This window comes from Babylonia areolata, chromosome 17, assembly GCF_041734735.1.
Source record: "Babylonia areolata isolate BAREFJ2019XMU chromosome 17, ASM4173473v1, whole genome shotgun sequence".
Classification (NCBI taxonomy): Eukaryota; Metazoa; Mollusca; class Gastropoda; order Neogastropoda; family Buccinidae; genus Babylonia; species Babylonia areolata.
Window position 1 is genome coordinate 8,849,454 of NC_134892.1, and position 27,500 is coordinate 8,876,953.

At 43.9% G+C, this 27,500-nt stretch overlaps 1 protein-coding gene across 1 annotated transcript in view; it reads left to right on the top strand.

The window, feature by feature from the left end:
- The window catches only part of LOC143291396 (uncharacterized), a 14,394-nt gene extending 3,157 nt beyond the window's left edge, over nt 1–11,237 (top strand). Inside the window, exons 3-9 of the mRNA XM_076601236.1 lie at nt 536–592; nt 1,772–1,825; nt 4,254–4,389; nt 5,009–5,136; nt 6,653–6,831; nt 8,230–8,404; nt 11,005–11,237. Of these exons, the coding sequence (XP_076457351.1) occupies nt 536–592; nt 1,772–1,825; nt 4,254–4,389; nt 5,009–5,136; nt 6,653–6,831; nt 8,230–8,404; nt 11,005–11,237 (962 nt within the window). The remainder of the gene's footprint in view (nt 1–535; nt 593–1,771; nt 1,826–4,253; nt 4,390–5,008; nt 5,137–6,652; nt 6,832–8,229; nt 8,405–11,004) is intronic.
- The last annotated feature ends 16,263 nt before the right edge of the window (nt 11,238–27,500 follow it).

Sequence of the window (27,500 nt, forward strand, 5' to 3'; positions counted from 1 at the left end):
CAAGCCAATGCAGCTTACGCTACCAATTCAGCCGGAACACACGTAATTAAAAGGTACATTGGAACAAACGCAGACACTTCTCCAAAAAAGGAAGCACCGGGCATGCTTTTATACCGATCATTTGACATGTGCACACAGCAGCAATGACAGAAGAAATGTGCAAACACAAATTAGCTTTTATTCAAGACTGGCATAGCCTCTTTAATCCTGAACAAGCCACACAGAACTCTCGGACAATACAGAACAAACACATGGTTGCCTCGGTGGTTTTTCAACTTGAAATTTGTGAGCGTGTGGCTTGCCTGGTGAGTGAGAAGCTTGTTTGGCGAATGTGTATATTACTTGGTGAGTATGCAGCTTGTTTGTTGAGTGTGGAACTTGTGTGCTTGACGAATATGTGGCTTTCTTGCTTGGTGAGTGTGAGGCTTGCTTGGTGAGAGTGTAGTTTGCTCGTTAATTATGTGGCTAGCTTGGTCAGTGTGTAGACTGTTTGCTGAGAGTGTGGCTTGTTTGGTGAATGTTTCGGCGTTCCCAGGTTCAAACACTCAACCGTCGTCCGCCGCTCTTTCTCTGCCCCTGGACCTTGCTCTTGGTTTGATCTACCCCCTTCATCTAGTGACATTTCTGCACACTGCTTTCAAGTCTGGCCTTCAAAACTACCTCTTTCAAAAATAAACACCTCCCCAACCCCCCAAAAAAGAAAGAAAAAAGAAACAATAACTGAGTAATTAAGTAACCAACCAACAAACCAACCAACTAACTAACAAACCAACCAACCAACCAACTAACCAACCAACCAACCAACCAACTAACTAACCAACCAACCAACCAACTAACTAACCAACCAACCAACCAACTAACTAACTAACCAACCAACCAACTAACTAATTAACCAACTAACTAACTAACCAACCAACCAACTAACTAACTAACCAACCAACCAACCAACTAACTAATTAACCAACTAACTAACTAACCAACCAACCAACTAACTTACTAACCAACCAACTAACTAAGCAACCAACCAAGCAATCAACCAACTAACTAACTAACCAACCAACAAACCAACCAACCAACTAACTTACTAACCAACCAACTAACTAAGCAACCAACCAACTAACTAACTAATTAACCAATCAACCAACCAACTAACTAACCAACTAACCAACCAACTAACTAACTAACCAACCAACCAACCAACTAACCAACCAACTAACTAATTAACCAACTAACTAACTAACCAACCAACCAACTAACTAACTAACTAACTAACTAACTAACCAACCAACCAACCAATTAACCAACTAACTAACTAACTAACCAACCAACCAACCAACCAACTAACTAACTAGCTAACCAACCAACTAACTAACTATTTAACCAACCAACTAACTAACTAATTAACCAATCAACCAACCAACCAACTAACTAACTAACTAACTAACCAACCAACCAACCAACTAACCAACCAACTAACTAATTAATCAACCAAGCAATCAACCAACTATTTAACTAACTAACTAAACAACAACAACCACCCAGCTTTTCAGTCTTCCCAGTCTACAGTTTCTTCAGCTTAGTACTTACACTTTGTTTATAACTTGAATCTTTCATCTCCATGAAATAGAGTTGTACATGCGTGGCTGGTCTGTAAGTGTGTTTGATATTATGATGAATGCATTACCACCACCACCACCACCACCACCCCTTACATCTGTGCACTCTACAGACTTGTTACCAGTGAACACGAAGGGGGTCTTCACATTCGCAGACTATGGAACCAGTGATGGATATTCCTCCATGCCTCTGGTCAGCAGTGTCATCCGTGAGTATTGTTGGACGTCTGGACTGCAGTGCGGACCTGTTAATGTTCATAATCATAATTGTCCACCCCCCACCTTTTCCTTTCCGTCCCCTCTCTCTCTCATCCCCACCTCTCTCTCTCTCTCTCTCTCTCTCTCTCTCTCATTCACTCACTCACACACAGATTCAAACACATTGGGTTGGGTTGGGGGAGGGGCGTGAATGTAGATGCGCATGTTAAGGAAATGTGAGTAAAGATCTAAAGATGGAAAAAGCAAGGGAGAGAGAGAGAGAGAGGGAGAGTCTTAACTGCTCTTTGATATGCTAAAACTGTTCTAAGATGATTGAGCTGTAATTTGACAGCTTAGTGCTCTTAGAATATGTAAAAACGTTTTGTGATATGTCAATGTAATTTCATGTGATCGTTTTTGAATGTTCAAACATGTATCCCTACATGTCTGTCAATTAAAAGCACTGACATTTTATCACAAACTCCAAAGACTAAGTATGGCAAGAAAATGTCTATTCAATAGACGTAAGACAAATACTAGCCCTACGTCAATGTAATAGCGTATATGCTTCCTGAATTTAAAGCAAATGTATCTCCACATGTCTTATTAAAGTGTTATTTTCATATTGCTAAGTGTTCTTAATATATAAAACATTCTTAGATGTCGGTGTAATATACGTCTATGTAACCTCTTGATTGTTTGAACACGTACATGACTTTTATATGCACATTAATTTTTATGTTTGTATTGTGCTCATGAACAGCACGACATCCATTAATACATTTGCATCAGATATCATTAGTGCTACGGAATCAAAAGACAAGCAAATTGCAAAAATACCTACTTTTTCACCAATCCCTGAATGGATTATACAGATTTATCCAAGAACCAGGCACCATTTTTTGTTAAAACCTGAAGTGCTCTCCCATATAGAAAATCGATATTCTAATTATCTAAAAATATACACAGACGGATCTGTTCTAGAAGATGGTAATTCAGGAGCGGCTTTTGTAATTCCTTCATTTAGAATAGAAAAATTATACTATATTGGTAGACAATATTCCATTTTCACAGCTGAACTTATAGCCATACTTATGGCCTTAAATTATATTTCAGACATTCCGAAAACTGTGAGTGAAATATTATTATATGTAGACTCGAAGTCAGTATTACAAGCTATAGAATCTCCAAATTCAAAGAAGCGAATTGAGATGACAATGGAAATAAAACATATCATTCACCAACTGACAAAACAGGGCATTAAAATAACTTTCTGTTGGGTACCTTCGCACTGTGGAATATCTTCAAATGAGTGGGTAGACCAAGCAGCTAGAAGAGCAGCACGTAATTTCGAAGGCGCAATACAACTTGACATCCAGTTAGATCTACATGAATGCATTAGTTGTATAGAAAATGTATCTAGAAATCGATTTAAGAAATTACTTATAGATTCAAATAATCAATATTACCAATGTTGTGTAAACACAAAGAATGCAGCTAATCCCAAACATTTTCTAAATTTGACACCAGCAGCACATTCAAGACAAATTACAAGTTTAATGTGTAGAATTCGTTTAAATGCCTTTCGTACAAAATTTTCTAAAAAATATAAAATGTATATGCGGTAAGAAAATAACTGTAAGTCATCTACTCATCCATTGTCCGAGCATAAGACATTTAATTCCAAAAGATGTAGTTGATGACTTTTCTTCCAATATTTCATTAACCACTGAAAAGATTTTGAATGATTATTCATTGCTTAGAATGTTTTCGGAAATTTTAAACTCCAGTCCAGTTGGTATCCTCATTTGATGTATTATAATTAATGCTGTTATTTACATTTACATTGTTGTAGGTTAATACTTGTTGATATGGATATACATGTTCTCCTTCCCATGACACCTCATTCAGTACACACCACAATCTGTTTAGACCTTTTCTTATAATATACTTTTCCTCTGATACATAACATGAATACTTTTTTACACTAATATTCACATGCATTCCCTTTCCTTTATCCACTTCTTTACTCCTTTCCGTCTAAAAACACTTATAGTGAATAGACGTTAAACTGAAGATAAAACAGAGAGAGAGAGAGAGAGAGAGAGAGAGAGAGAGAGAGACACACACACACACACAAGTTTTGTTTGTTTACAGATCATTTACGGGACAAGCATGGTGAAGAATTTCCCATCCAAATTATCTATGAGGATCAAGAGAAGAATGACTTCGACAGTCTGTTTAAAAGGCTGAGTGGTAAGAATTGTGCCTGGATAGATAATTGGTTTTGTTTGTCACACACACACACACACACACACACACACAGATGTATATATATATAATGACCGACCAACACACACCACACACACACACACACACACACACACACACACACACACACACACACACACACTATGAACTGTATTCTCTGTGTGACAGACAAGACGAGCTACCTGTCCCAGTACAGAAACGTCTACACGTTCGCCACACACTTCGGCTTCTACAAACAGTGCGTCCCCGATGCCGCATGTGATGTCATTTACTCCAGTACAGCTGTCCACGCTTTGGAAAAACTGTACGTCTTCGCTGTATCTCTACTTTCTTTACTTTTCAATCTGCGTAGCGACCATGAAAACAAAATACTGGGGGTGGGGGGGGGGGGGGTATATATAAGAAAAACAATTGTTCGTGTGTAGCCCACATTTTTGACCTGTGTGGTGGGAATCACATTTTCAATAACGGTTTCATCAGACAGCGTGAAAAGGTGACCGATTTGATGAAACTTGACATGACCATAATCAGCTGGTGGACCCGGAAATAAATTGATGAAACGCACTACGATGTAAATTCCGCAGCGAATTTGTAGGTGTGCCTTTACAGTTACCAGAAATGGCCTGGCCTTATGATGACGGTGGCTTTTATGCCTGGAAAGGATATTGAGTGGATTCAAAGACGCAGGTTTACGTCTGGGATTATGTGTCTTGGTGTGTGTGTGTGTGTGTGTGTGTGTGTGTGTGTGAATGCATGTACTGATTCATGTGTTGTGGCCATAATCAGCTGGTGGACCCGGAAATAAATTGGTTTACGTCTGGGATTATGTGTCTTGGAGTGTGTGTGTGTGTGTGTGTGTGTGTGTCTGTGTGTGTGTGTGTGAATGTATGTACTGATTCATGTCTTGCCTATGTTGTCCTTAGTCCTCTACGCCTCAAGAACTGCGTGTTTGAGATATTTGCCACTGACCAGGAGCGAACACGTTTCCACGCTCAAGGAGCACAGGACTGGACCAAGTTCTTGACACTGAGAGCCAAGGAACTGAAACCAGGTCTTTATGATGTTCGTGTGAGCGAGTGGAAGAGTTTTGTTGGGGTCCCCTCCCATTGTGGTCTTTGCTTTAACGGGTTTAGTGTGTGTGTGTGTGTGTGTGTGTGTGTGTGTGTGTGTGTGTGTTTGGCGTGTGTGAGGGTAGTAATGTGGGGGTGGGAGTTGGGAGAGCATGCGTGAGCCGCCATTTTTTGTGATTTTTAGAGGTGGTGTGGCTGATGATTGAATGTCATTTCAATACCGTTTGCTCATACCACATTCTTCTATTTGAAGCCAATAAAGAGTCTTGAAGTCTTAATCTTCGGTGCTTCAGAACACATAATCGTCAAATTCCTCTTCAATATTGTCATCTTATGAGGTGATTTCCATTCCTGTAGGTCAGGTCAGGGGCATAGCCCTTGCTAATGGTACCATGTAACCCAGTACTACCTGCCGCATGTGAAGTCTCCCAACGACGGACCAGGCGGAGGAGGAAACCTTCCCAACGGCTGTGAAGGCGGAAGAGGATGACCAAAGGGCAGGGGGAGCTCTTATCCTTGGCTGGAAGTCCCCCTAGGAGACGGAGCTCCGAAGAAAAAACCTGCACCTGCCGAGGCCGTCCTACACGTGGCAGTATCTGCACCTGTGGGACTGTGAGCGTCGGTAGGCGAGAGAGTGGGGAAGGGACTGCACAACTCCTCCTCACAAAAAAAAAAGTCACCTGTGCTGGTCAGGCAAACAGGCTAATATCGGAACGACGAGCTAGCCCTTCATGTTTTCCCTTGCAACACCTGTGGGAAGTGCTGCGCATCCAGAATCGGTCTCTTTTCTCATATGAGGACACACACTGACAGATAAGCCTGCCTGTCTACTCATCCGTTGGACCGACGGGAGACTCCATCCATTCCTATAAAAGCTGTAAATTCAAAATTATTATTAAAAAAAAAAAAAAAAAAAAAAAACGGTCTGAAATGTTCTCAAGTCCACGAACCATGGCCCCGTTTTTAAGTGTACGATGCAGAGAAGGGGTAGGGGAAGGGTCAAAAGCATCTGTTAGCTTTAACTATTAACCCCTTCAATGCCAGGGGAAGAACAGTAAAAAGTTGTGTTTCAAGTAATAAAATGATATCCAAAACTATAAGGCTCAAACTGAGAAAATAGTCTAGAGATATACCAATCTACATGAACTTTCAGCCCTCCAGAGATATTTCCCTTTTTCTGATAACGTCATCAGTGACGTCAGTATGCATGTACCTGATACATTCTATGGCACACAAACGGTTACCTCACTCAGTACGGCCAGTCCTCTCTTCTCCTCTACACAGACCCTTCGGATGTCCAGTGGGTGTCTGAATGACCCAACCTTTAGCTTCCGTCGTCAGAATTGTGGTATTCATTGTCAACATTCACCTCTTCAGTATAAGAGCCTTCCGCTTGCAATATTTTGATGATGGTAACTGGGGTGAAACGCTGTTAACGTCATCTCTTTCGCCGTTCGGAGAGAGATGGAGAGTTAACTATTAACGCTGTGTTTTCAGGGGGTCTGCTGGTGATTCTGACAATGAGCTCACGCCCCAAACGTGGTGCCGGTCAGGGAAAGAGCACTCCAGATGACTGTGACCGTGGAAGGGAGGAACCAATAATAGGTCAGATCGATGTCTACGCCGATCTGGAAGACGCCTGGAAACAACTGAGAGACGATAAGACCATCACCCAGGTAATGCTGGAGAGGCGTTCTGTACACGCTGTGTGTTCTTTCCCTCAGAGCACGAATGTAATCAGTGTGTGTGTGTGTGTGTGTGTGTGTGTGTGTGTGTGTGTGTGTGTGTGTGTGTGTGTGTTTTGTTTTGTAGAGCAAGAAACTGTTGTTGGATCGATATTATCCTCCAAAAGTGCATAAAATGTGTATTATTGCTGCTGCTGCTGCTGCTGCTGCTGCTGCCGTCGTTATTTGAAATTTGGTGATGAATACAATGAGTGAGTGAATGAATGATGTGGATATACATATAGCGCCTATCCTCGTTCGGAGATCAAGCTCCGAGCGCTTTACAAACACGGGGTCATTTGCACAACAGGCTGCCTACCTCGTTGGAGCCGACTGGCGGCTGTCATTCGGCTCATCATTCGTTTCCAATGTAATTCAATCAGACTTCAGACACACACACACACATACACGCTCAGACAGACATGTAACATTTTACGTGAATGACTGCTTTGTTAATTTACCACACCATGTAGGCAGCCATACACCGTTTTCAGGAGTGTGCATGCTGGGTATGTTCTTGTTTCCATAACCCCACCGAACGCTGACATGGATTACAGGCTCTTTAACGTGTGAATTTGATCTCCGTATGTATACACACGAAGGGGTTTCAAACAGGTCTGCACTTACGTTGACCTGGGAGATCGGAGAGACCTCCACCCTTTACCCACCAGGCGCCATTACCGAAATTCGATCCATGATCCTCAGGTTGAAAGTCCAACGCTTTAGCCACTCGGCTATTGCGCCCGATGACACCAACATCATCATCATCGTCGTCGTCATCGTCATCATCATCATCATTACTTTCCTCCATCTGCTCCCACTATTACTGCAGTCATTTCATGATGACAATGGACAAAAGGGGAAAACATGACGCTGCTGCTGCTGCTGCCTCTGTTGATGATGGTGAATTCAGTATTTCAGTAGGTCAAGGAGGCGTCACTGCGTTCGGACAAATCCATATACGCTACACCACATCTGCCGAGCAGATGCCTGACCAGCAGCGTTACCCAACGCGCTTAGTCAGGCCTTGACAAAAAAGGGGGGGGGAAAAAACAAAACACAAAAAAACACAAGAATGTTGTTGTTGTTGAAAACTTTCAATAGATTTCACACTTCAAGACACAGGCTTGGCGGCATTGGACTTGGCTTTTGGCTTTGGCGTGGGCGTGGGCGTGGGCGTGGGCAGGGGCAGGGGCGGGGCCGGTGGCGACATCCTGGTTGTCGACGGTGCTGTCCTGGTGATGATGGTGAAAAATAACGATAATGACGATGATGATGGTGAAAATAACGATAATGACGATGATGGCGAATGGCATTGTTCTGATCGTTCGTAGTTTTCGTTGGTTTCAGGAAGAGTACGAAGAAGCCACGTTCAAGGTAATCTTCCGTTCTGCCCAAGAAATGAAGTCCCCTTTTGAGACAGACGGGTCGGCAGTGGTACAGAGTGGTCTGCGGCTGGTGGAATATAAAGAGTTCGCCGTTCCCTGTGTCTTCAAGGCTGGCTGGTTTCAGGACCAGTCAACAGGTCAGATGATGACGATTACATTTCAGTTTCAGTTTCCCATTGGAGGCGTCACTGCGTTCGGACAAATCCATATACGCTACACAACATCTGCTAGGCAGATGCCTGACAGCAGCATAACCCAAGGCGCTTGTCAGGCCTTGAGTGCATGCTTACATAATTCTGTACCTATCAGACAGGATTTCTTTTTCAGTGCGCCAAGTGCGTGCTGCACATGGGGCCTCGGTTTATCGTCTCATCCGAAAGACTAGACGCTCAGTTTGATTATCCAGTCAAACTTGGGAGAAAGAGCGAGAGCGGGATTCGAACCCACACCCTCTCTGTACTGGCAGCTGAGCGTCTTACCCATTCTACCACTTTCCTCCTGACGATTAAGGTGATGATAACGATGTTGATGATCATGGTTATGTTGACGATGATGATGACGTGTTTGTGTGTGGATGGAGGGTTCATCACCGACGATGTCTTTTACATTATCTGTTTGTGGGAACCTCGGCTTATATCACAGATTGACATAAGTTTACATTTGGGCCAACAGCAAAGTGAGAGCTGTATTATCAGTGGTTTCTCCAGTCAATGGGAAACCATTTACAGCTTAGTCTTTTGTAAAGGACTATGACTCTCAAACTAGGAGGCAAAATTGCACTGGCTCTTAGTGCTGCAGCCTTGTGGGCTAGTTGGCTTTTGGGAACCATCCCAATGCCGACTGTCCTAAAACCCTCATGGCCGAGAGAGTGGGGATGTACTTGGGCAAGACACTCTCCACTATAACCAAATTCTAGCCCAAATAGTCGGAACAGCAGTTGCCTCCTCTGCTGTTCTGATGGTCATAGCCGGACACGACTGACTATCATATATATATTGTGGGAACAGTGAACAGGTCAGATGATGATGATGGTATGGATGGCGAGGATGATGGTGGTGATGATAATGTGTTTGTCCATCTGTGTTTCACAGCTGCTTCAGTGTTAATAAATCGCCAGGCTCGAGTGTGTGGAGGAGGGGGGTAGAGGAGGTGCAGGGTAATGTGTGTGGTGTGTGTGTGTGTGTTGGAGCTCATGTACATTTATATGTATTTGACTGTGCTTTCATATCTGTGAAACTGCATGTTCGGTGCATATCTGTTATGCATGTGTGGGTGTATATGTGAATGTGTGTCTTCATGTTTTACATCTATTTGCTTATATATCATTTATTCACCTCCTTTTTTTTCTTTTCTTTTTTTTTCTTTTTTTTTTCCTCAAGGCCTGACTAAGCGCGTTGGGTTACGCTGCTGGTCAGGCATCTGCTTGGCAGATGTTGTGTAGCGTATATGGATTTGTCCGAACGCAGTGACGCCTCCTTGAGCTACTGAAACTGAAACTGAAACGCCAGCCTCGGTGTCTTGGAGACACAGTGATGTCAACAATAACTGGAAGGTCAGATTACGGTGACCTGCACGTGTTTGAATGGTTTGTGACTAAAGTCTGATGTGGTGGCGTTTTAAGTTTAACTCACTCAGTACGGCCAGTCCTCTCTTCTCCTCTACGCAGACCCCTCGGATGTCCAGTGGGTCTCTCAATGACCCAACCTCTAGCTTCCGTCCTCAGAATTGTGGTATTCTTTGTCAACATTCACCTCTTCAGTATAAGAGCCTTCCGCTTGCAATATTTTGATGATGGTAATTGGGGTGAAACGCTGTTAACGTCGTCTCTTTCGCCGTTCGTATGGAGAGAGTTAAACTGCTCAATGCTTGTCTCGCTTTGAAACGACCTCGAAGGAAGACTGGACATATGAATAAACAAACACCCTGACCGACGTTATTTCCCTAAGCAAGTTTAGTTTCAGTTTCAATATCACTAAGAGGTGTCACTGCGTTCGGACAAATCCTTATACGCTACATCATATGCCTGACAGCAATATAACCCTACGTACTTGATCAGACTTTCTTGAGTGCTTGCGTAAATTTGTGTACTTTCACAGTGGATTTCTTCTGCACAATATTACAAGAGGGCGAAACTCTTTTCTTTTTTTTCTTTTTTTTGCCATAGGTTCTTTTTCAGTGTGGCAAGTGCGTGCTGCATACGGGACCTCAGTTTATCGTCTCATCCGAATGGCTAACACCCAGTCTGATTTTCCAGTCAAACATGGGAGAAGGGGCGAGAGCGGGACTCGAGCCCAGACTCTCACAGAAACTGCGTTGGCATCTGGACCATTCTGCCACCTGCTAATAATAATGATAATATTGGTATTTATATAGCACTGAATCTTGTGCAGGGACAAATCAAAGCACTTTCGCACCAGTCATTCACACGCATGCATAACTCTAAAACTGTAGAAACTAAAGACAAGGAAGAGGCAGGCAAAGGAGGCTATTTTGGGAACAGGTGGGTTTTAAGTCCAGACTTGAAAGAGCTGAGTGTGGAGACCTGACGAAGCGAAAGAGGAAGTTCATTCCAATTGCAAGGTCCAGAGACAGAGAAAGACCGGCGCCCAACAGTCGAGTGTTTGAATCTGGGTATGCGTAAACAGAGTGGATCCGAAGCCGATCGTAGTGAGCGAGATGGAGTGTAGAGGTGAAGGCAGCCGCTAGCAATAGTTACACGACTCCTCCTCTGTTTCAGCCACAGCTGCAGCCCAAGCTGACGCCACGTTCGCTCGCAGTCTGGTGGCTGCACATAGGGTGTGGAGCCAGAGCAGCTTCCACCACAGTCTATCGGACATGCGCAGTGAGGCAGAGAAAACGGCCATCATGGAAGATCTGTACGAGAGGTGTCGACGACTGGTGCTGACCAAGGACCCCCAGTCTTACCGGAGTGAGACTCTGATGGCCAGGCTTGTGATCAGGAAGGTGTAAAACAGTACCTGACAGTTGGAAAAAAAAAGTACTAAAACAATTACCTGTTGGTAAAATTGCATAGCAATTTGTGTTTCTAAATTCGGTCATTTTACGTTCCACTTTTCACACTTTTGAAGTATATACTTGTGTATATATCCACATATATCTCCACATTTACCCATAATTATTTGCCCATTATCTCTCTATACATAAAGTTTACGTCTGCGAGTGTGTGGTGTTGGTGGTGTTGGTATTTATTGTATTTCTCACTTCCATGCTTTACGATGTAAGCTTTGAACGTATGTTAGATCCGTATTGAGCTTCCTGTGTTGTGTAGTAACTTTCCCAAAAATACATGGAGGAAACCTTCTGCATAAATGTCTTGTGGAGAGATTATACAGTCAACCGTTTTACAATGCTTTCATTTGTTGACGACAATAAAACATTTTGCCAATGTCCGTATTGAGCTTCCGGAGTTGTGTAGTAACTTTCTCAGGAATACACTGAAGAAACTTTCTGCGTGTTTTAGTCTGACGAATGAGACTCATGCTCAGTACATGTTAAAGGACTGGAACTAAGCATAAAGTGTGGAATTTTTATGTTCCTTAACCACTGATATTGTACAGGAATTCCATGGTAAAGAGGCCAAGCAGACGACCGAAAAATAAGGGCTAGGATGAATATGCGCATGCAGAATTTCAACGTAGTCAAAAAGCTGCACAAACATGTCACATGTCACGTCACTCAATGGCTGGAGATGGTCTCTGAATTGAGATTTCAGAGATATATTTCATGATTTTGAAAAAAATCCATTTTGTGTTGTTTTGACTCTCTAGTTTAGTGCTGCAGCCTTGGGGGCTAGTTGGCCTTGCCATCGCTATAGATTCAAAAGAAGTAGTTCTGTTAACGTTCTGTCGTCGTTTATGCAATATATCCGAAGAAAATGAAATCCATATCCTGTTTTGTTGCCCTGTTCTACATGACCTGAGGATAAAATTAATTCAACCAGAGTATTATCAAAATCCATGTCTTTTCAGATTCAATCTACTTGTGGCATCTAAAAATGAAAATGTCTGGACGAATTTGGCTGTATTTGTGTACAAAGCACCGAGGCTGTTGTATATTAGTGCCACTTAGCTTATTGGATGTGCTCATGTATTTCATTTCTTCGTAATATAGCGTCTATATTGGTATTATAATTACTATCCGTTTATTATCCATCTAATAACCCCTTTAGAGAGGGGCCATGTCCTATTCTGAATAGAATATTCGCATTCGCATTCAGACGGGTGCAATAGCCCGAGTGGTTAAAGCGTTGGACTGTTAATCTGAGGGTCCCGGGTTCGAATCACGGTGACGGCGCGGCGCCTGGTGGGTAAAGGGCGGAGATCTTTACGATCTCCCAGGTCAACATATGTGCAGACCTGCTAGTGCCTGAACCCCCTTCGTGTGTATATGCAAGCAGAAGATCAAATACGCACGTTAAAGATCCTGTAATCCATGTCAGCGTTCGGTGGGTTATGGAAACAAGAACATACCCAGCATGCACACCCCCGAAAACGGAGTATGGCTGCCTACATGGCGGGGTAAAAACGGTCATACACGTAAAAGCCCACTCGTGTGCATACGAGTGAACGTGGGGTTTGCAGCCCACGAACGAAGAAGAAGAAGAAGAAGCATTCGCATTCGCATTCTCTCTGTTATTGTGTGTCTGTCTCTCAGTGTCGTTCAGGAAATGTATATTTAGAGGAGAGGGGTAGTACGAAGGTGTTCATCTGTTAACTCACTCAGTACGGCCAGTCCTCTCTTCTCCTCTACACAGACCCTTCGGATGTCCAGTGGGTGTCTGAATGACCTAACCTTTAGCTTCCGTCGTCAGAATTGTGGTATTCTTTGTCAACATTCACCTCTTCAGTATAAGAGCCTTCTGCTTGCAATATTTTGATGATGGTAACTTTGGTGAAACGCTGTTAACGTCGTCTCTTTCGCCGTTCGTATGGAGAGAGTTAAAAGTTAGTTTGAATTCTAGCCTTTTCTCTTTCTTTCTTTTTCTTTTTTCTATTCAGCTGATCTGCTTATCAGTTTTTCTGTTCAGTTGATCGGTTCATTCATTCATTTGTTCGTCATTGTAGGTTTTTTTGGGGTTTTTTTTATTTATTTTTTTTACATTATTGTTATTATTATTTATTTATTTATTTATTTGTGTAAGCTTATCTATTATTTATTCACCTTTTTTTTTTCTTTTTTTCTTTTTTTCTTTTTTCCCTCAAGGCCTGACTAAGCGCGTTGGGTTACGCTGCTGGTCAGGCATCTGCTTGGCAGATGTGGTGTAGCGTATATGGATTTGTCCGAACGCAGTGACGCTTCCTTGAGCTACTGAAACTGAAACTGAAACTGAAACTGTAGTTGCTGACTGTTACAGCAGTTTCCGTGATGTCACGCACTGATGAATCTGTGTTGTTGTTTTTTTAAAGGTTTTTATTCACGTGTGCAAACGTGTGTCCTTTGTAAACATTCACGTTGGAATTGTCTTAGCTTCCACAAGTGGTACAAGAACAAACTTTGTAGGATGGCAGGTATGAACAATACTTTGAAGTCATTCGCTTCATGGTGATATGATAGGCAGGGTGATGAGTCGAACGTCAGGGTCGTTATTTCGCGAAATAGAAAAAGCTTGACAGAAACCCGTGTTTTCTTTTTTTCTTTTTTTTTTCTTTTTTTTTTTCTTTTTTGTTATAGTATGTCACACATGATAGTGTGACTTGTAATGAGAACAGCGTGATCGCTAAAAAAAATTCAATATCACAACATGGGATATTCTTCTTCTTCTGCGTTCATTCGTATGCACACGAGTGGGCTTTTACGTGTATGACCGTTTTTACCCCGCCATGTAGGCAGCCATACTCCGTTTTCGGGGGTGTGCATGCTGGGTATGTTCTTGTTTCCATAACCCACCGAACGCTGACATGGATTACAGGATCTTTAACGTGAGTATTTGATCTTCTGCTTGCATATACACACGAAGGGGGTTCAGGCACTAGCAGGTCTGCACATATGTTGACCTGGGAGATCGTAAAAATCTCCACCCTTTACCCACCAGGCGCCGTCACCGTGATTCGAACCCGGGACCCTCAGATTGACAGTCGAACGCTTTAACCACTCGGCTATTGCGCCCGTCACAACATGGGATATGATACTGACAGGAAAAGTTTGTTTTAAAGATAGAGAAGATTTGGATAAAATCTTCGTCATGTTTTGGTACGATGATTGATCATGGAGAGAACAAAATAAGTGTAAAGAGACAAGGTCTGTGGTCAAAGTTCTACTCGGAAGAAATTTGGAAACACGATAGAACTTCGGTTGTTCGTTTTCGATTAACAGGGTATAGTGGTTGGTTTTGGACAGAACATTGAAATGTGTTGTTCATTGAGAGGTCAAATGTCAAGGTCACATCGGTGTTTGTATTTTTACCATTTGAATTGGTTTGCAGTTGTTCTTCGGGTTTTTTTTGTTTGTTTGTTTGTTTGTTTTTTTGGTTTGTTAGTTTTTCGTGATTCCCCTGTTTGAGCGTGTATCTCAAATGTTGAAGGCCTCGCCTCTCTTGTTCTTTGTTAGTTTTTAGTTCGCGTCTTTGTTGCTCTTTTTTTTTTCTTTTTCTTTTTCTTTACCTTCATATGTCATTACATTTTGTCGCGCTTGTAGTTCTCTCCCTCTCTCTCTCTCTCTCTCTGATTTCTGTTTCTGTCTCTGTCTCTTTCTTTGTGCGCGCTGTGTGAGAGAGAGAGAGAGAGAGAGAGAGAGAGAGAGAGAGACCCACTGTCATACAGGAGTGAGTGAATGAAGGAATGTAAGGTGTTCCTGTCGTTGTTGATGACATGTGGTGGTGGTGGTGGTGGTGGTGATTGGGGAGGGGTGGACACTTGAGAATAAAGAATTCACAACATGGACACAATGGACACAGTTCATACATGCACATCCTTTAATCATGAAATTAGAAAAAAAGAAGAAAACATAATTATGGAAACCTTAAAAAAGAAAGAAAAAAACAACACGTGCCCCCCCGCAACCCCCTACCCCCACCCCCCACCGCACCCCATCCCCATCCAACGCCCGCGCACACACATACACAGGGACTCACAGGACCCCGCCCCCCTCCTCCCACCGCGCGCACACACATACACAGGGACTCACAGGGCCCCTTCCCCCCACCCCACCCACCGCGCGCGCACACACATACACACACAGGACCCCGCCCCCTCCTCCCACCGCGCGCACACACACACACACACACAGGACCCCGCCCCCCTCCTCCCACCGAGCGCACACACACACACACAGGACCCCGCCCCCCCTCCTCCCACCGCGCGCGCACACACGTACACAGGGACTCACGGGACCCCCCTCCCCCCCCCACCCACCCACCGCGCGCGCACACACACATACACACACAGGACCCCGCCCCCCCTCCTCCCACCGCGCGCGCACACACGTACACAGGGACTCACAGGACCCCGCCCCCCCACCCCACCCACCGCGCGCGCACACATACACACACAGGACCCCGCCCCCCTCCTCCCACCGCGCGCACACAAATACACAGGGACTCACAGGACCCCGCCCCCCTCCTCCCACCGAGCGCACACACACACACACACAGGACCCCGCCCCCCCTCCTCCCACCGCGCGCGCACACACGTACACAGGGACTCACAGGACCCCCCCCCCCCACCCCACCCACCGCGCGCACACACGTACACAGGGACTCACAGGACCCCCCCACCCCACCCCACCCACCGCGCGCGCACACACACATACACACACAGGACCCCGCCCCCCTCCTCCCACCGCGCGCACTCACATACACAGGGACTCACAGGACCCCGCCCCCCTCCTCCCACCGCGCGCACACACACACACACACACACACACACACACACTCGCGAGCTGATTTAGCTGGTGTGTATACACACACCAGTTTACAATCTCCATCATCTCTGCTATTGAATCCCCCGCCCACCCTCATTGTCCACTATGCATACATACATAGTGGAGTGGTTGCTTTGTGGAATGCATCCATCTGGAAAACGAGACAATTGAGCGCTCTGTTTCACTATTTTCTCCCCCTCCGCTAGACCCCGAGTGGTGGTCTGGGTGTTAAGTCATTCAGATGAGACAATAAAGCAAGGTCCCGTGTACAGCATGCACTTTGCGCACGTAAAAGAACCCATGGGCACTGCGAAAGGGATGTCCCTGTCAAAAATTATATTTCAAAACACCGCTTTGACAGTGACACAAATACCTTTGCAGACAGAAAATATAATATACATTATTCATATATGGATCGCGCTGCATTATGGCGACACGTCCGAACATTTCAGACATAGGAAGCAAAAAAAGTGCAATACAAATGTACATGTGCACGTGCATTTCAGATTATAAGATCTATGTTACATCTCTCTCTCTCTCTCTCTCTCTCTCTCTCTCTCTCTCACCCACCCACACACACCCACACACACACACACACACACACACACAAACACTTATCTTCGACATTAAATCGAAGAATAGGCGCATTTTTCTTCAATGCATGTTGGTATATATAAAAAAAATGCAAACGCAAAAGCAAAAAAAAAAAACAAACAAAAAACAACAACAACAACAAAACAAAAAAACAAACAAAAAAAACAAAAACAAAAACAAAAAAACCAAAAAAAAAACCAAGCTGTACATGGGAGCTGAGACAAACAAAATGACCATTTCATTATCCAAATTTGAAGACATTCACGTTCCACTATAAGCACTCCCCAAATATCTCCCTCTCCATCCCCAGACGAAGCTGGACTTTGTGGAAGTGCTCCCTACGTGCCTCGGGGCCGGACCACAAAGGCTTGTTGTTGAAACAAGCGGTGGGGCAGCAAGAACAAATCTCGCGACCCCCGACGAAATAGGCGCTGTGGCACGACACGCCAGCCTGCATGCATTCGCAGGTCTCCATTTGGCACTCGCCGCCCTCACAGCTGCAGCCGCCTTTTCTCCTGGTGCGGCAGGCTTCCTCCAGGTCTTCCTGCAACTCCCGTGAAGACCTTGTCGTGTCCTCCGCGACAGGCCGCATCACCTTACGGCGCTGTTTCATGTTGAGGCGAGGCAGGGTTTTGACGCTGCTAGCGTCCTTCCCGCGTATGGGTTCCCTGGTGTGTGCAAATGGAAACCGCTTCATCCCTGTAAAACACACGCAAGAAACATATCGGTTGAAGCATGTTATGACCCACGTTGATTTTATAGTCATTTGGATGAGACGATAAACCGAGGTCCCGTGTGTAGCATGCACTTAGCGCATGTAAAAGAACCAATGGCAACAAAAGAGTTGTCCCTGACAAAATTCTGCAGAAAAATCCACTTCGATAGCAAAAACAAAACAAAAAACAAAAACAACAACAAAAACAAAACAAGAGAGGCAAGGCCTTCAAGACTCACTTGTGATACACTTTTTAAAAATCTAAGTTTTTTATGTATTGAGTATAATTTCAAAATGTAATGTTTAAGATGAGAAAGATCAGTTTAAAGCAAATTAAGTCCCCTAGCATTAATTACAGATTAATTTCCCTTTTTTACTATCTGCACCAAAACGTTTGCAAAATAAATAACTTCCATGCTTAGCAAAAGAAGTTCCTGTTTGAACAAAAAATGATAATAATGACTGCTCTTGTTGTTAGGTCGAATATCAGATCAAAGTGCCAAGTTTAGAGAATACAAAAAATATAAATATAACAGTAAATGCAGTTTGCATATAATTAGGCTTCATTTAAAAAAATATATATTTTTGTGCCCATCCCAGAGGTGCAATATTGTTTTAAACAAGATGAATGGAAAGAACTGAATTTTTCCTATTTTTATGCCTAATTTGGTGTCAACTGACAAAGTATTTGCAGAGAAAATGTCAATGTTAAAGTTTACCACGGACACACACACACACACACACACACAACCGAACACCGGGTTAAAACATACTCACTTTGTTTACACACGTGAGTCAAAAAACTGCAGGCAGGAAAAAATACAAAAAAGGGGGGGCCTCTCAGTGTAGCGACGCGCTCTCCCTGGGGAGAGCAGCCTGAATTTCACACAGAGAAATCTCTTGTAACAAAAAAGTAATACATTACCTTTCTTTTTTCCACTCATTGTTGCCTGCCTTCATTTTTTAAAAATATTTTTTATACCATTTTAATTTATCAATTCATTGATTTAATTGCTTGCTTTTGTATTTACTTTTGAATCACACCTTACTTATTGACTCACTTGTGTAAACAAAGTGAGTCTATGTTTTAACCCGGTGTTCGGTTGTCTGTGTGTGTGTGTGTGTGTGTGTGTGTCTGTGTGTCTGTGTGGCCGTGGTAAACTTTAACATTGACATTTTCTCTGCAACTACTTTGTCAGTTGACACCAAATTTGGCATAAAAATAGGAAAAATCCAGTTCTTTCCAGTCATCTTGTTTAAAACAATATTGCGCTTCTGGGATTGGCACAAAAAAATTAAGAATGAAGCCTAATTATATGCAAACTGCATTTACTGTTATATTTATATTTTTTGTATTCTCTAAACTTGGCACTTTGATCTGATATTCTGACCCAACAGCTAGAGCAGTCATTATTATCATTTTTTGTTCAAACAGGAACTTCTTTTGCTAAGCATGGAATTTTTATTTATTTTGCAAACGTTTTGGTGCAGATAGTAAAAAGGGGACATTACTCTGTAATGCTAGTGGAGTTATTTTGCTTTAAACTGATCTTTCTCATCTTAAACATTACATTTTGAAACAAGAGAGGCAAGGCCTTCAAGACTCACTTGTGGTGCACTTTTTAAAAAAAAATCCAAGCTTTTTATGTATTGAGTATAATTTCAAAATGTAATGTTTAAGATGAGAAAGATCAGTTTAAAGCAAACTAAGTTCCCCAGCAGAGTAATTTCCCTTGTTCTGCAATCTACACCAAAACGTTTGCAATAAATAAAACTTCCATGCTTAGCAAAAGAAGTTCCTGTTTGAACAAAAAATGATAATAATGAAGATCCTTTGTTGGGTCGAATATCAGATCAAAGTGCCAAGTTTAGAGAATACAAAAAATATAAATATAACAGTAAATGCATTATACTCAATACATAAAAACTTGGATTTTTTTTTAAAGTGTATCACAAGTGAGTCTTGAAGGTCTTGCCTTTCTTGTTTTCTTCTTATTTCCCCTCAGGGCATGACTATGCGCGTTGTCTACGCTGCTGGTCAAGCATCTGCTTGGCAGTTGTAGTGTAGCGTATATGGATTTGTCCGAACGCACTGACGCCTCCTTGAGTAACTGAATTGAACAGAAGTTTCTCCTTGTTCATAAACATTCAAGTGTCAAAATAATGCGTGGATTTAAACAGATGTGAAATAATCAGCGACAACTTCATTTAAACTTTAAAACATCTTCAGTGGGCTGTCTCACACACGTTCGTTCATTGTATTTGTGTTTCTTTTTATCACAACAGATTTCTCTGTGTGAAATTTGGGCTGCTCTCCCCCACGGAGAGCGCGTCGCTACACTACAGCGCCACCCATAGACATGGGCAGACAGACAGACAGAACAAAGAAAGACATGGACAGGCAGGCAGACAGACATACACAACAACCATGGACATTGACAAAGTGAAAGCCAACACTGCATATGGCTCTTACCCAAGGCAAACTTGGTGGTGTTCATTGGGAAGCGATCAAAGGTCAACGAGCGGCCGAACCAGTAGGTCTCACTCCTTCTGGCAAAGGTGACGGCCTTCTTGACCTTCTGAGGGGCTTCTGGGTGCTCGGTCCCCTGATGCCAGTACTGCATCAGCCTCTTGCCCTCCGCGCTCTTGGCACAGACCCTGGGAAATCGGCCATAGAGCAACCAGTGGTGAAACCATTGGTCGTAGGTTTCAGCAGGGGTAGTGCACTTCTTGACCTTCTGGGGAGCCTTGAGGTGGTCTCCCCTCTTCACCATCTGGGAAGCCTTGAGGTGGTCTCCCCTCCTGACCATCTGAGAAGCCTTGAGGTGATCTCCCCTCCTGACCTGAGGAGCCTTGAGGTGGTCTCCCCTCTTCACCATCTGGGAAGCCTTGAGGTGGTCTCCCCTCTTGACCTTCTGAAGGCCCTTGCGGTGGTCGGCCCTCTGAAGAATCTCTGGCGCTGGCGGCCAGATGGTGGCGACCTCTTCAGCCAGTGGCACATCTTGGGCAGGGGGCTCTGAGGGGATGGGGGTGGGGGTTGGGTTGACGTCAGTCCGGAGATCCTTGCGGAGGTCGTCAAGGAAATCCCGGTAGAGGGACTTCGCATCAAAGACAAAGTGCCCGGACGGAAAAGGCCGAGGAAGAGGGATGTGGAAGCAGGTCTGTCTCCACCGAGCGTTGACGTTGTTCGTCGTCATCTTTCACACCTGAAACGAGAACCCGTGATGAATATCCCTGTCTTATCTTTCTTTATGAAGGACTGACACTGTGTCACTGACTGTCCAGATTTCAAGATTCTAATCAACTTTTTGTTACCCATGAAAACGAAGTACGGCTGCCTAAAAGGCCGGGTAAAAACAGTCATGGACGTAAAAGCCCACTCGTGGGTTCAGATGAAAGGGAGTTGTAACCCTACACATGCAGCAGAAGATGAAGAAAACTTAACCCATAAAAATTAACTCTCTCCATACGAACGGCGAAAGAGATGACGTTAACAGCGTTTCACCCCAATCACCATCATCAAAGTATTGCAAGTGGAAGGCTCTTATACTGAAGATGTGAATGTTGACAAAGAATACCACAATTCTGACGACGGAAGCTAAAGGTTGGGTCATTCAGACACCCACAGGACATCCGAGGGGTCTGTGTAGAGAGAAGAGAGGACTGGCCGTACTGAGTGAGTTAAATTAATGTTTGCGGGTATGGAAGGTTTCAGAAAACAACGCAATCAAGAGCACAAATAGGTTTATTACAACGTTTTGTTACATAAAGGTCAACTTCACCTTCATGAAAGTGTCCAAGCTGACAGACAGTGTAAAGCCTAAATATTCAATTCTATAGCTGTTCACAGTTTCTATCTCTCGTCTTATAAGAGATTTTTTTTTTAATTCTTACTCATCTTTCTTCTGGGTCTTTCCTCCTCACGTAGGTCCCCCGGGGGTCTTGTCAGTGTCCTAAATTGTCCCCGGGGGACGTTCTGAGACGTCCCCCTCTCCCTCCCTCCCATGCTGGTTCAGCACAGTGTGTGTGTGTGTGTGTGTGTGTGTGTGTGTTTCACAGTGGTTTCAACACGTGCCACGTAGAGATCGCCTTCTGTCATGGTTGGCATTTTGACAGCTATGGACTTGACTTCAATCAACCGCCACGGTTAGGAAACACTTGTCCGAAGTAGGCGCTCTCAGAATTCACTCTCTTCTCAAAAAGCCTTTTCACTACAGGGGATATAAAACGGAGGATACAGACTAAAGAGCTTTTCCGTTTTTTAAATGCACATCCTAACTGCCTGAGCTGATAACGAAAAGTTGTACGTACCGTGTATAAAACTTCCAGAGCGAGCAGAGAAGTGTCCTCGTAAACTGAACAGGCAGGCTCAAGCAGGGGGCCAAACACACAGAACAAGGCCTGGTGAACCAGCACAGTTGAAACACAGTCACAAGGCACACAGTAGTCCAAGTGAAACAGCGCCAAGCAGTGGAAAGCAACTGTCGCACAGAGCAAGAACGGACACGAATGAGCTGATTGCTTGAATCCTACCCCCTTCTTCTTAGCGACTGTCTCCGCACAGCATTGTGGGTATTGATGCTGATTGGCTGCTCTATCAGAGACAACACACACACACACACACACTGTTCTAAAAATAGGTGGATAGCACATGCCTTTTTTAAGCAGACAAAGAAAGAGAAATAGCTTAGTTTTGTTGAAACTCATGTATGATCACATATAAACTTCCAGCTATGATGACATACTTCACATATTTAGCATGTACGTGTACCAGGACAGGAATTTATATAAGATTTTCTTGTTGGCCTGTTCATCACTATCTGTGTTGTATCGTGACACGTTTCACATTAAATCCTGTTTAAACCAAAGATAGAGCGAACCGACCAGCCGCCGTGGCGAAGTGGTTAGCGTCGCGGACTGACGGCTGGGAGGACGCGGGTTCGAATCCCAGCGGAGGTGGGTTTTTCGGCCCGTGGCCGGCTCCTACCCAGAGTTGAGTGTGCTGTGGGCTTAAATGGGGAGACTGGGACCACACAGTCGAGTGTCATCCACTTCAAGGATGCGTCTTTGGGTGTGTTGCTCTAATTACTTGACCAACACTGCAAGTGTCTGTATCTCTCGGGCCTGGTTAACGCCGGGATATCATTATGACAGGAAGCGTAGAGTACAGCCTTGTCACGCAGTCCCAAACCAAAATGGACCTCCATAGCAACATCGTCATCATCATCGTCATCCTCCTCCTCCTTCATCGTCATCAATATAAACAAAATAGTCTCAAAGTCTGTGGCCTTTCATGCCCTGCTCTCATGGTGACCTCAGTTTCGATACCCCTCCACTTCTGTGCATGGGGTGAGTCCTGTCAATGTCGTCAGTATCGGCGGATTCGTCGGGGGCTGTTGTTTGAGGGACGTGGTGGCAGTCTCCACTCTGGGAGGGACGCTCACTCAGTCTGGCTCCGCGATTAAGCCATTATTGTCGTTAGTAGGGGGCTTAGTAGGTGGTGTCCTAAGTACGTAAAATCAGAACAGGCACCACTGAACACCACCGAAGTGACTCAGCAGCAGTGCAGGGTCTCCTCTGGTGTGTGGCCTCCAGGCGACCTAACATCGATGGCTCCCTGTGGACTGCCGACGCTGGAACTGCGACGGACGAACCCGGGTGTGGCCGTGTATGGGGGAATCTAAATGAGCGGCGTGGGAGTAATGCCACTGAAACGGTGCAGATGATGGGGGCAGAAAAAAAGAAGAAGAAAAAAAAGAAAAAAAGATAGAGCGAACCGTTCTAACCCCGTTAGAGCAGTGTAGCAATGACACGAGGCCCACCCTTTTCAAAAGTTACTTCTGTCATTTCTTTTGTTGGGTATCACCATGGTGTGTGTATGCTGATGGATGTGTACGTTCAAACTCGGTAAAAAATATCATTAAAGAAAGATTGTAACATCCCTCTCACCTCATGCACTCCTCCACCTCACCCCCACTCCACACACTCAAACACTCGTTCAGTCACTATTGCACGCACTCACTCACTCCCACACCATCATGCAAACTCACTTGCCCACTCATTCAAACACACACACACACACACACACACACACACACACACACACAACACACTTACACATTCATCTAAACACACACGTCACACACTCAATGTGTATTGTATGCACAAGCATGCGCACACGCACGCACAAAGAAAGACGCACACAAACATGCGCGCGCACACACTCACAGGCACACATACACACACACTCACGTGTGCACGTATACACACACACTCACACCTCATACATGTGAGCCAAGGCATGTGCTTGTGTGCCAGGATTTTTTTCTTTTCTTTATTTCTTTTTTTTTTTGGGGGGGGGGGGGAGGGGGTGAATATAGTACTTGCTTATTTATTGATTTGTATATTTTTTGTTTTTTATATATATTTTTTTCTCAAGGCCTGACAAAGTGCGATGTGGTGTAGCGTATATGGATTTGACCAAACACAGTGACGCCTCCTTGAGCTACTGATACTGATACTGATTTGTAACGAATATTTTTTTTATATCTTATATGTAATGAAAAGAAGCTCGTGGTTTGTACACGTGAAGAGAAGAACTTTTAACACAGACTGTTATAACTTGATTAAAAGGATTTTAGAACGTTAGAATGGTGGCGTTGATTCAGAGAGAGAGACAGACAGATAGAGGGAGAGACAGAGACAGACAGACAAAGAAAATTGCACAGAACTCCTTTAACCTTTTAGGGAGTATTATTACTGGGCCTACTTCTAGCAGACAGTGCTTTTCCTTTCTCCTACCTACCTCGATAGGAAAAACAAATAAAACTGCACGCAGGAAAAAAAAAAAAAAAAGGGGGTGGCGCTGTAGTATAGCGACGCGCTCTCCCTGGGGAGAGCAGCCCGAATTTCACACAGAGAAATCTGTTGTGATAAAAAGAAATACAAATACAAATACTTGTCATGCCTCCTGTAAAAAGAGGATTGCTCCTTCAGATCCCATGACATCAACATAAGTGGAGTTGGCTTCTTCGCTGCACGTGTCACTGTGTCTCCAGTGCTGCCCACCCTCACTGTTCTCACTCACACCACTCTGTTGCGGCACGTATTGTCGCCCCTGCATGTATTGTCGCCCTTCTGCAATATATACCACTACCAAAAAAGAACTGCACAGTCGGAGTGCACTTGACCAAGTGTTGCGCGTGTATGATATTGTCATGTGCTTGTTTGTGTGAGTGTTTGCATGCGCGTGTATTTCGTGTGTGCATTTGGGAGTACATTCGTGTTTGTGTAAAAGGGGTACGTGGTGGAGAGGTAGGGGTATGTGTGGGGGTGTATTTGGCGGGTGTGTGTGTGTGAGTGTGCGTGCATGTTTGCGTGTCTGTGCGTGCGAATGTGTGCACTTGCGCATGTGTGTGTGCGTGCATGTATGGCCACATTACAGGCCTGTTTATGACTTCCCATATCTCCCTCTGTGTGTGTGTGTGTGTGTGTGTGTGTGTGTTATCTTATCTGCAGGGGCACAACTGTTCAACAACGCTACGCTGGGTCATAAAAGTTACGTCACAACTCCTCACACAGTAGATTCGACTTCAACAGTTTGTCATAAAAGTTAAGAGCAGATGGGTTGTAAATTGGTCAGTTTTGGCTACTGTCATGGTGCGTGTGTGAGTGATCGTGCACGTGTGCTTTAGAGAGAGAGAGAGAGAGAGATTGAGTGTGTGTGTGTGTGTGTGTGTGTGTGTGTTGTGTGTGTGTGTGTGTGTGTGTTACACAAGTCATGTGCTTTTAATGTAGAAATGTATTTATTCCATATGTTGTATGAAAGAGTGTATTTAAATTAATGGTTTTCTGATCCCCAATGAAATGGATCAAATGAAATGTGAACTTTCAGACAACCTGTTTGTTGGTTGTTGTTTTTTTTTTTAAATAGTTGCAAGTTCTAAAACCAAATTTAAATTGTTTTAGAATGTTGGCATTGAGAGAGAGACACAGAGAGAGAGGCAGAGACAGAGAATGACAAAAACAAAGGGAGAGAATGAAAAACCTGTCAGATAGAGATGGACTAACGTGAGAGATACAGACAGACAGGCAGGTAAATACACAACGAAAAATGCAGTGAACCACCATAATTAACCGTGTGTGATTAAGATGTAGAGGTGCAAAGACCTGAGGCCCCTCCCTTTTCAATTGCTACTTTTATTAGTTCCCATTGTAGTGGCTGCGAGTTATGGACTCTTACTATGTATAACATTGCTCTTGGCTGTGTCCAAACAAAAGTGAGACGATCAACACGGCGGGGGTTTCTTTTCCCCCACAAGTACACAATCATCGTTGTGAGGGACATCAGTTCCTTGGTTGTTGAAATCCAATTACACGCAGACAAATTCTGTGTGTGTGTGTGTGTGTGTGTGTGTGTGTGTGTGTGTGTGTGTGTGTGTTCCTTGCCCATCCCTTTATCACCTGTAACTAAACCGTCGTAATCTAGGAAGCCTATCACAATGTTTGTTGTCCATTTGGCCCACGGCGAAGGACAGTGAAGGAGTCATCTGGTTAGAGATAAAAGATATTTCATGTTGTAAGTTTGGCTATGAGTAATGAAATCCTTTGGACTCAAACAGACTACCTCCAGCACACACACACACACACACACACACACACGCACACACACACACACACACGCACGCACACACACACACACACGCACACACACACACACAACCACACACACACACACACACACACACGTGCACACGCACACACAACTATCTCTGTCTCTTCTCCTCCTCTTCCCTAAAAAATAATGTTCACATTCCAGCATCTTACTGTTATTTATTCATTTATTTGTTTATTTATTTATTCGTTTACCTGTTTATCTATTCATATACTTATATATATATATATATATATATAGAGAGAGAGAGAGAGAGAGAGAGAGAGGCAAACACAGCAATCTTTCATGTATTTCAAATTTTTGGAACAGTTCCCATCCCTCCTCATGGGATCGATTTGTTACTTGGCTGTCATATTTTTATCTATTCATTCAAAATCCGCGATTTGTGTTTGAAAAAACAACAACAAACAAACCAAAAAAACCCACCAACAACAAAGAATAACGTGGGCGCACACTCGCGCATGTGTGTGTGTATGCCTAGGTGACTAAAACTTGACTGAATGACATGGGAAACAAATGATGAGCACCCAAAAGTAGCTGTCAGTCAGCTCTTCGCAGGTAGGCAGTCTGATTAGCAAATGAATTCGTGTTTGTAAAGCGTTAGAGCTTGGTCTCTGACCTATATGTAGCATTGGCACTATATAAGTATCCATATCACAATCATTATTATTCCTGACTTGGGTGATTTGGTCATGGACATTCCGTCTTTTTAGTTAGCTGGTCAAATTCATTGAATTTTACATGTTCCACGATTACAGTAGGTTTATATTTTTCAGCGTGAAAATTAGTAAATTCCCCAACCTCCCTCCACACAGTCTTCTATATCAGTATATATAAGTACGATATATGATATTATTATTATTATCATTACATTGTGCACGCAATGTGTGTGTGTGTGTGTTCACATATGTTTGCATTTTGCTTGTTTGTTTTCGTATGTGTGGGGGAGAGGGAAATAGATAGCTTGAATGATGAAAATTAAAAAAAAGTAGTCGTTGCTCATTCAAGTTACCATCTTGATACACATTTTTGACTTGACTTCCCCCTCCCTCTACTCTCCACCCCTACTCTCCCCCCCCCCCCCCCCCCCCCCATCCCCACCCCTCCCACTACCCCCCCCCCCCACACACACACACACAAATAGTCGTTCCCTCTGTTGTCTAATCTTTTCTTCGGGGGGATTGTACCACTCATCACACCGGGAGTCCTTCCACCCGGCTTTGTTAGAGCTGACTACCAGCTGTGAAGTGGAGAAACTGTGTGCCACTTGTACCCTTTGTTAGAGCTGACTGCCCGCTGTGAAGTGGAGAAACTGTGTGCCACTTGTACCCTTTGTTAGAGCTGACTACCCGCTGTGAAGTGGAGAAACTGT